This window comes from Sinocyclocheilus grahami, unplaced genomic scaffold (genome assembly GCF_001515645.1).
Source record: "Sinocyclocheilus grahami isolate Dianchi unplaced genomic scaffold, SAMN03320097.WGS_v1.1 scaffold761.1, whole genome shotgun sequence".
In the NCBI taxonomy this organism is placed as follows: domain Eukaryota; kingdom Metazoa; phylum Chordata; class Actinopteri; order Cypriniformes; family Cyprinidae; genus Sinocyclocheilus; species Sinocyclocheilus grahami.
Window position 1 is genome coordinate 106,798 of NW_015505940.1, and position 10,777 is coordinate 117,574.

At 34.6% G+C, this 10,777-nt stretch overlaps 1 protein-coding gene across 2 annotated transcripts in view; it reads left to right on the plus strand.

Annotated features, from left to right (window-relative positions):
• ptn (pleiotrophin) overlaps nt 1-5,419 on the plus strand; it is a 30,631-nt gene extending 25,212 nt beyond the window's left edge. For both annotated transcript variants that reach the window (XM_016245630.1, XM_016245629.1), the window contains exon 5: nt 4,892-5,419. In XM_016245630.1, the coding sequence (XP_016101116.1) occupies nt 4,892-4,947 (56 nt within the window). In that variant the 3' untranslated portion in view covers nt 4,948-5,419. The remainder of the gene's footprint in view (nt 1-4,891) is intronic.
• The last annotated feature ends 5,358 nt before the right edge of the window (nt 5,420-10,777 follow it).

A 10,777-nucleotide genomic window follows, 5' to 3' on the forward strand; every position in this document is an offset into this window, starting at 1 on the left:
TTGCATAAAATCAGGCGAATGATATATGAACAAACCCCTCAGTACAAACCATCACAAGATAGACAAGAACGAAACTGTATATAATACATATATACATAGTTTGGTGTATATAAGTGCTGCTGAAGTGGAGATAAAAACTTATTTTGGGAAATGGCCTTTAAAGATATGCATTGGAATTGACGTCTACAGACTCAAATTGGTAAACCTGAATAAAATAAACACTTAAAGGTGTATTTTGGATGTTTTTCCCGCTAGTCTGAAATAAGACATTATAAAAGCAAAGTAGCCCAAAAATGGACCAGTGCATGAAAAAATAACTTTTTCCTGTAATGTCTTGCCATAAAAAGAATAAAAAATCCCAATGATCCATATTTATTTAAAATCCCAACATGCAGCATTATGCTAATGTTTGACATTATGTTATGTTTTTCTATACAGTAGGTCTGCATTTTGAACCGATCGTAAGGTTACGCTGAAATATTGATCAATAAGGTCTTTCTCTCTGTCTCGCGCTCAAGAAGATTCTAAAGACTCTATTAAAGTTTAATAAATGTGATGGTTTGACAGTGTATCTGTGTTAAAGGCCACAGACGGCTTGTTGTGTAGGACTGTGTGTAGCCGTTGTTGTCGTCTGTGCTTCATATTATTATGAAGTGAATATGCTGAGATTCATGGCAGCACTTGTACGTTACTGCAGTATTTCTAAATGCTACTGTCTCCCGCTGATGAATCCCTCGTTCTGTAATACTCCTCATTTGTAAATCACTTTGGATAAAAGCATCTGCTAAATGAATAAATGCAAATGTAAATGTTGGCAAAAATTCAGGCTAATCGGAAGAAATTCATCTTAATCTACCAAGAGCATCGTTTTTCAATCTGAAAGTCGCAGATTTAATTTTCCACCGCAAAACAAAACAAAACAAAACAGACAGCAGCATCTGCATTTATTTAACTGTGTTTAATTAAGTCGAAGGAAGAAATGGACAGCGAACCAGTTAAAGATGACATTCAGGTCAAGAGCAGCTTTTCTAAACCTCATTAACCAGTGTTAAAGCACTGTTGTGAATGTCTGGATCAGGCTGCTGGATCAGAACGAGAGAGGGAGATGGATTTGTCTGTAATGGATGTGACTGGTCTCGATTTGGACTTGAGCTCAAGTGCTGCTGCCACCCTGAAAGAGCTTAAAGAGCCCAATCCATCATCAAACACCAGAGATGAAGAAACATAACCGTCTCCATATGAACTCAAACATTTCTTTAAAAATGGCTCCGTACTCTTAATGCAAGTCAACAACTGACCCATTTGTGTCTGCTTTAATTTCTCTTTCAGGAGAAACATATTCCAACTCCAATTTGGAATTAAGATTTTTTCTGTTCACCAAGGCTGCATTTATTTGATCAAAAATACAGTAAAAAGTTTAAAATAGTGAAATATTATTATAATTTGAAATAGCTGTTTTCTATATGAATATATAGTAAACTGTAATTTATTTCAGCATCATTACTCCAGTGTTCAGTGTCACATGATCTTCAGAAATCATGCTAATATGCTGATTTGCTGCTCGAGAAACATTTCTGATTATTATCAATGTTGAAGACAGTTGAGCAGCCCAATATTTTTGTGGAAACTGATACATTTTATATTTCAGGATTCACAGATGAATAGAAAGTTCAAAAGAACTGCATTTATTTGAAATAGAAATCATATAACATCGTCTTTACTGTCACTTTTGATCAATTTAATGCATCCTTGCTGAATCCTTTTTTTTTAAGTCATACCCCAAACTACACAAAATATTGGGCAGCACAGCTGTTTTCAACTTTGATAATAATCAGAAATGTTTCTTGAGCAGCAAATCAGCATATTAGAATGATTTCTGAAGGATCATGTGACACTGAAGACTGGAGTAATGATGCTGAAAATACAGCTTTGATCACAGAAATAAATTATATTTTAAAATATATTCACTTAGAAAACAGTTATTTTGAATTGTAATAATATTTCAAATTTTTACTGTATTTTTGAGCAAATCAATGCAGCCTTGGTGAGCGGACAAGATAAAAACATTACAAAATCTTAATGATTCCAGATTTTTGACGGGTATTGTATAAATGAAAACTATGAAAGCAACATCTGAGCAAATCAAATGTTCTTCTGGAACTGCAGGTGTGTGTGTGATGCTGTCTCTGCAGGTAATGTGTATTTGTGCCCTTTTCAGTGTGCCAACAAACAGAGGACAGAAGTGATTAGAAACTCCCTAGAAACTCCCTACAGATGGACTGGAAACACACACACACACACACACACACAGGGTGAGAGGGGCGTTTTTGCCGGGGTCTGTTTGAGGTGATAAGAGCAGCAGCAGAGAGGATTGTGGGGGTTTGGGAGCGGGTGCCACTGTCAGAGATGGATGAACGGAGGTAAACACACACACACACATCATCTCACCTGCTAGTGCGTCCCGTGGTACAGCAGGCCGGAGTGGACGGGACGTCACATCACTCACGCTGATGTTCATGGTGAAGCGATGAGGATTTTCAGAGCCTCTGATTGGCTGGGCTTCTCTTTGTGTGTCTCTGTCAGGTCAAATGATTTGGCTCATATTAAAGGCTGATTCTCTAATAACAGGCTGAACCGCTGCGGTCCGTCCAGCTCATGAGACGCAGATGCTGATGTGTGTGTGTGTACAGGTTTATATACAAAGTTTCCTGTGAGGGGTAGGGTTGGTGTAGGGCAATAGAATATACGGTCTGTACAGTAGAAAAACCTATATATGTGTGTGTGTGTGTGTGTGTGTGTAAACAATTGCATGCTTTTGTTTTATATATGTATGTATATACAGTATGTATGTATGTGTGTGTGTGTTTATCGTAATCAACATTTTTAATATGTTTGCATAATATATAATACATAATGGTGCAGTTTCACAGACGGGGCTTAGCTTAAGCCAGGACTAGGCCTTAGTTAAATTAAGACATTTAAGCAGCTTTTATAAAAATGCCTTAGAAGAAAACATTACAGGTGTGCATCATGAGACAGAACAATGTCACTGACATATTTAAAGAGCAAGATATTTTTAGTTGAGACGGCTCAAACATGCATTTTAGTCTAGGATTAGCCTTAAGTCTTGTCTGTGAAACCTGGGGAATATGTACAATGTTTTTAATATAAATATATTTCTATTAGAATATATTTTTAAAAGTAACTTAAATGTAATTTAAGTGTTGCCATCACAGGATAAATTACACTTATTAATAGAAATCAGTTCTAATAATATTTCACAGTTTTACTGTTTGTACTGTATTTTTAGTTTTTGTTTAGTTTAATTTTATTTATTGATCGATCGATTGATTGATTTTTGATCAAATAAATGCAGCCTTGGTGAGCAGGAGATTTCTTTCAAAAACATAAAAAAATCTTTTGACCAAAATGCATTTATTTATTTACACAGTACTTAATCTTGACTTGAGATTTGATTATATTGAGATCTGACGTTTGATTGCAGTCTTTTGTGATCCTGTCCAATCTGAGCACAGTTTGAGACCCAGATCTCTTCTGAAGCTCTAGATGAGCCTCACGTGAGATCACTGTGGTGTTTTTCTCTGGAGAAACAGCTGAGAAACTTCATTTCATCTCACTGCCGTCTAGAAGGAACAGCTGATCTGAAGATCTCATTTGTGATTCGTCTTTCCTCCGGTTTATTCTATAATTAGCCGTTGTTCTGGTTGTCTTTGTGTTTGATTGGAATGGGTTTATGCTAATGAGATGCTAATGCTATGAATGCTTGAATGGCATTATTGGACATGTAATCATCATCAGTCAGTTTAATGGAGATTTTCTGCACATTTTGATTGTTTTGTGTGAAAACGTATTTGTTTGGCGAGTTCAGACACGACTGCAGACGGCAGGTGTTGATGACAACGAGAACTTTTACACTTGAGCAGCTCTGATCAACAGGTGACGTCCGCTCTCACTAAATTCAGAAGAATGTTAATTAAACTAAGTCAAGGTTCATTTCATATCTGAGATGAGATTTATGCAGAGGAACCTTTATAAATATCCTCAAATAACAATAGAATCATTCAGCGTGATTATCTGGATTTCTCTTGTCACATTGTCCTCCAAATGATCATGCAATAAAAAAAAGACGTGTTGAATTTAAAATATTTTTTATGTGCATGTATTATTATTTTTTTAAAATCCAAATTCTCATTGATGCAAAAAAAATATATATAAATAAAATAATATAAATATATATTTACACACACTCTAATGGAATTATGGAGAATGATAAATAATTTGTAGATCACAATAGCATTTTATACTGATTTAAAAATAATTTAATGTATTTTTTTTTATTGCTTTAAAATACTAAATTAACTTAAATGTTAAAATCCAAATTCTCATTATCATGCAAAAAAAATTGATGGAAAAAATAATTATGTGGAATGGTAAAATATATTTATAGATCACAATAGCGTTTAAAAATAATATTTCAAATTTTTTTATAAAAAAAAAATACTGTAATATTAAATAAAAAAAAATACTGTAATACATGAATAAATCATAATGAGAATTATAAAAAACAAATACCTCAAAAGCAAAATATTTAGACATATAAATAATTAATGGCACTGAGAATACAGGGTTAAATGTCTTTAATTGCCATTAAAATATTACAAATGTCTTAATTTACAGAAAATAGGCCTAATTTATTTTAAGATACATAAAATAGGTATTATTTATATATATATATATATATATATATATATATATATATATATACTTCTGATTTATGAAAATAGGAGCTTGATGTGTTTTCATGAGGTGTGTGTGTGTGTGTGTGTGTGTGAGAGAGAGAGAGACTGATGTATTGTTCGTCTCCCCACAGATTCACAGAAACCAAAACGGGAAGGAAAGAAGAAGGAGCGAAACCCGACGGACTAGAGGAGAAACTCCAGCTGCATCCTGAAGCTGCTCTCTTCTGCTCCTCGAGCAAAGACCGCATGTGAGCCGCAGAGATGATGCCAGATCTGATTTACAGTTGAATATTTTTAGATCGTTTGTAGCTTTATTTTACAGCTCACGGAATAATACATAAATGATAAAAGAAACAAATGAATTACTAAAATCATCTGCTGAATCTTCTAACGTTGTGCCAGCAGTATCAGACAGCCCAGTTCACACAAATATGTTCTAAGAACGTTTTTATAACATTCCCAATCCCATTAGGTTATGAAAAGCTCAGAATTTTCTCTGAACATTCTAAACATCCAGTTTTTTAAATGTTTAAAAAAAAAAACCTTCTCTTGGTTATGCAGATGTTAAGGGATCGTTACATTTGATCATTTTCCAAACATTCCAAATGTTCTGATACAAGAAAACATTCCATGAACGATGTATAAATAACCCGAAAAATCTGAATGAACGTTCTATTAATGTTACTTGAAGAACTTCTATTCCCAATCCCATTAGGTTATGAAAAGCTCAGAATTTTCTCTGAACGTTCTAAACATCCAGTTTTTTAAATGTTTTAAAAAAAAAACCTTCTCTTGGTTATGCAGATGTTAAGGGATCGTTACATTTGATCATTTTCCAAACATTCCAAATGTTCTGATACAAGAAAACATTCCATGAACGATGTATAAATAACCCGAAAAATCTGAATGAACGTTCTATTAATGTTACTTGAAGAACTTTTATTCATAACTTTGCCAGATCATTCTGAGGATTTGCTGTTAGCTGGGCGCCTGAACATCAGAGATGAAATGAACATCTTATTAAAATGAATAAGATGAATAAAATTTTAATTCATGAGTATGCACTGAAATGAAACGTCCGCATCAAACATGATGTTGAATTAGATTTTGAGTTGTAATTTATGAACAGAAAAGATCCTTAAATGTTCTTAAGCAAATTGGGGGAATTGTCCTTCCACTAAAATGAAATTTACTAAATACATAACATTTAAAATTGATCATTAATATCATCTGATGTTTCTGAAATATCCTATACATAGAACATATGTATGGATAATACATACTGAGAAATAAAGAAATGTATCAATTAAAAATTCAAATTAGAATTCTGCATCCTGTTTGGAACCACAATTCAAATCAAGTTCAATCAAAAATAGAAATTCTCAATTCAGCCCTGCTGGAGAATGAAGTAAAAACACAACTAACGTTAAACTAATGCTTTATAAATGAAATAAAGTCATGAATGTAACATCATTTCCAGTAAATAAAGATGTTCATTATTCCTTCCCATCCGTGTTTAGTGTTTCTGGTGTCATTTGTTCACTGAAAAGAGCAGAACAGGTGAGTAATTCATCAGAACACCTTTATTTGCTAGAACTCTTCTCCAAAAGTATATCGCACGATACAGCAAATCTGATCAATACACCTCATGTTTCATCAGTGATCACCAATCCAGAATGCCGCTCATTGGCCTAATAAAGATCGATAACATTCATATTCATTAATAAACACATGTATTTACAGGTCATCTGTGCTACACATATAGATTATAGAGTATAATACAAACGTTAAGTTGATCACAAACCACAGAAGCCACGACTCACAGTGAACAGAAGCACGTGACGCACGCGGCGATGAGAAGAAAGCATACGGAGTATTTACAGCGTCACCACAAACACAGCTCTGGATATCAGCGGTTTTGGTAGGCCTCTGTGCTTCAGGAGGGTTCAGCGTCCGTCTGTCTCCACACACACACACACACACACACACACACACACACACACACTGTGTTCAGTCTATGTACACACGCGTCAGACGGATGTCTTTGGCTGCTGCGTCGCCCTTCGCTGTTGTTTCAGAGTCTCTCGCTATGAGTGCTACCTTTTTAAGATGTAATGTTACATTGAGAGACTCTTGCGTTCTGTTCAAGTCCATTGCCCTCCGACTAACTGCCTAAATTAGACCAGAAACATACTCCACACAAGTAGGCCTATTGTTAATGAAAAATACAGTACCATTGTGAAATGTTATTTCTATTTGAAATGCGTTTCACGTGGGAATATATATGCGACCCTGGACCACAAAACCAGTCATAAGCGTAAATTTGTTGACATTTTGAGATTCATACATCATCTGAAAGCTGAATAAATAGAAATAAGTTTTCCATTGATGTATGGTTTGTTAGGATCGGACAATATTTGAAAATCTGGAATCTGAGGGTGCAAAAAAATCTAAATATTGAGAAAATCATCTTTAAAGTTGTCCAAATGAAGTTCCTAGCAATGCATATTACTAATCAAAAATTAAACTTTGATATATTTACGGTAGGAAATTCACAAAGTGATTTTTGGCATAAAAGAAAAATGTATAATTTTGACCTATACAATGTATTTTTGGCTATTGCTACAAATATACCCCAGCGACTTAACATTGCTTTTGTGCTCCAGGGACACATATAGTAAAAAGTGTAATTTATTTCTGTGATAAAAGCTGAATTTCCAGCATCATTCCTTCAGTCTTCAGTGTCGCATGATCTTCAGAAATCATTCTAATATTCTGATTTGCTGCTCAAGAAACATTTCTGATTATTATCAAAGTTGAAAACAATTGTGCTGCTGAATATTTTAGTGGAAGCCATGATACATTTCATTTTTCAGGATTCTTTGATGAATAGAAATTTCAACGGAACAACTTTTATTTGAAATAGAAAACTTTTATAACATTATAAATGTCTTTGCTGTCACTTTTGAGAAATTTAATGCGTCCTTAATGAATAAAAGCATTTTTTTAAAAACAAAAAACATTGAAGACTGGAGTATTGCATCACAGGAATAAATTCATATATTCAATAATTACTAAACAGCCCTTTAAAATCTTAATAATATTTCACAATACTACTACGTTTTATGTAGGCCTATTTTTGATCAAACAAATGCAGCCTTGATGAGCAGAAGAGACTAATGATCGCGGCTAACAAAAATATGTTCTATCAATGTTTTGCTAATGTTCCCAATTAGGTTATGAAAATGTTATTTCTGAATGTTCTCTGACCGTTCAAGACATCCAGTTTTTAAATGTTTTAAAAATGTTTCTTCTTGGTTTCATGAATGTTAAGGGAACGTTCCATTTAATCAGTTGGCAAACTGTTACTTTTGGAACGTTCTAAAACTAGTAACATTTAAAAAAAACTGTTAGATGAAAAAACATTTCAGAAAAAAGTTCCATGAATGATGAATAAATAATGTTTTGAGCACATTGTTAAATACCAGATAACTTTGAATAAACATTCTATTTGTGTTACTGGAAGATAACTTTTGCCAGAATGTTCTGAGAACATTCCCTGTTAGCTGGGTCCAAACTTCTGACTGCTAGTGTAGCTATGCTTTAAAATGCAAACTTGATTGTGTGTGTGTGTGTGTGTGTATTTGCTTTGTAAAATATTTCAGAATTGCCTTTTTCAGATCAACTACTGTCATGGTGGAGCAACAATTTGAAGAGAACGGCACCAAGTAAAACGGTCCACGTGTTTATCACAGCTACCTGAATAATAACATCTGTATTTTTGATTCATGTACATGTAGCACAAACACAAGGTCATGGGTTCGATTCTCAAGGGAACAAGAACTGCTATAAATGAAAAGTGTGCCAAATTGCACAAACATCTGAAGGAAACTCTATCAGCCCCTGACCTTGAGGACTGGTTTTTCTTACCTCCACAATAAGTTGAATGAGACTCATTGTTGGCAGAGGAGTCGCGTTTGTGTACTTGTGTGAAATATGTTTGCGGTCTCACAGTTCTTAGATCTCTTCCTTTCAAACTCGCCATTAATAAACCAAAAATTGAAAAAGACAACAACTTTGACGTTTGCGAGTGTGCAGAGCTCTGCTTCAGTTGCTATGGCCACCAGCAACTTCCATAAAGTCCTCGCTCTTCTTGTTGTCTGTCTGGAGTCTCAGTCGAATAATATCCATGTATGGCTTGATTCTTCTGCGCTGAATCCACCCGACTGAAATACTGTACGTCTTCTATATAGAATCATTTACATATGGATAAAAAAAAAAACGTTATAGAAAAGCATCTATGAGTTGATAAAGTCTGCGCTTCAGTATGTGTTGTTCGTTTGTCTCGATAGGTCATCGGTCATCGTGTGTCTTTGGCAGCCGTTCTGCTGTGACCGCCATCACCACGCGCTAGATTTGAGTTTCTCACACACACACACACACACACACACACAAACATCTGGTTTGCTATCCTTGTGGGGACTCTCCATAGGCTTCACTACCCCTCACAGGAAACTTTCTGCATTTTTAGATTTTCAAAAAACATTCTGTATGATTTATAACCTTTTGTACCCGTGGGGCCCTCAATTTAGGTCCCCACCGTGACACGAGTCCCCATGAGTCTGTGTGTAGTCAGGTTTAAGTCCCCACCAGAATAGAAAAACAGGTACACACTCACATACACACTCACACAGACAGGCTGCATTCATAAACCAAACACACAATATAGTTACATACAATATTAGAAACACACGCAAGATGCTCGAGGTGCTTCAGGGGCGCTTTATAAAACACAGTGTGAGCGAGCATGCGCTTTACATTCCTGCGCTGACATTTGGGTCAGGAGCCTGCAGATCACACACACACACACACACACACACACACACACACACACACACACTTGTGCTTTTCTTTCATAAAACTAACAACAAACAATAACATGCACACAAACACTTAAAAACTATTTTTTAACAAAAGTAAAAAAAATACGGATGTTTCTAAATAAACTGAGAACACGCACATTGAACGCTAGAATAGAGATTTCATTATATTTCATACAATTAAACAGATTAGAAAATATATTTAAGCCCTTTAGTATTAATTGTGCTGTCATAAGGATGATTATGATGATGTTGGCTGGATGAAGATGGACCTGAACCTCTGAACACACATGTAAGATTAAAAAAAAGAAGAAGAAAAAGATTCATTAGCTGTGGTCAGATGGCTGTAGCTGTAGCAAAATTTGATTGGCCACTCCAGGTGTCACTCCAAAACGCTAAACTGTGATTGGCTCTCTCTACAATCAGAGGACGGACCTTTAGTTAACCAGGTAGAACTTCCTTGCTTAGCAGGAAGAGTCCTAAAATGAGTCAATTATGTCGATTAAATGGATTTTAGACTCCCAAAATTAAGAATGTAAGTATATATATATATATATTGTTAATATAACCTACAAATAGCCATTTTCTTTGTATTGATGAAGTTTGAGCACCCCATCTAGCTAGCTTGCTAGTGCACTGACTACATGGCCTATACAGCCAAATGTGTTGTTGAGACACCTGACTCCTTTCTGAATAACAGCTTTTATTAGACACTTGAACCCAGATAAGATGAATCTTACAGGTCTGATATACAGTCAGTTTATGGATAGCAAATATGACCATCTTTTTTATGATAATCACATGTTTATATTATTTTAGTGGACTCTCTGTGCTAATGTATCACCATAATATTCACCAAAATCTCACAAATATTACCCTTATTATTTGAAAAAGGCAAGTTTTCTTTGATGGGTGTAGTTTAGTCTGGTCACTATATGATTAACTTTCATAAAAACTGTGGAAACCTATGGTATGTCACTTATATAAGCATATTAAGAATAAATATAATAAGATTTTCTTTTACTCCCAAATGCATTTTTTTGTACATATCTATTTTTTAAATAAAAACTCAAAGCAAACTGATTAAACATAATAAAATAAAACTTTTTTCTCAATCAAGAAGCTGTTTCACTTAGA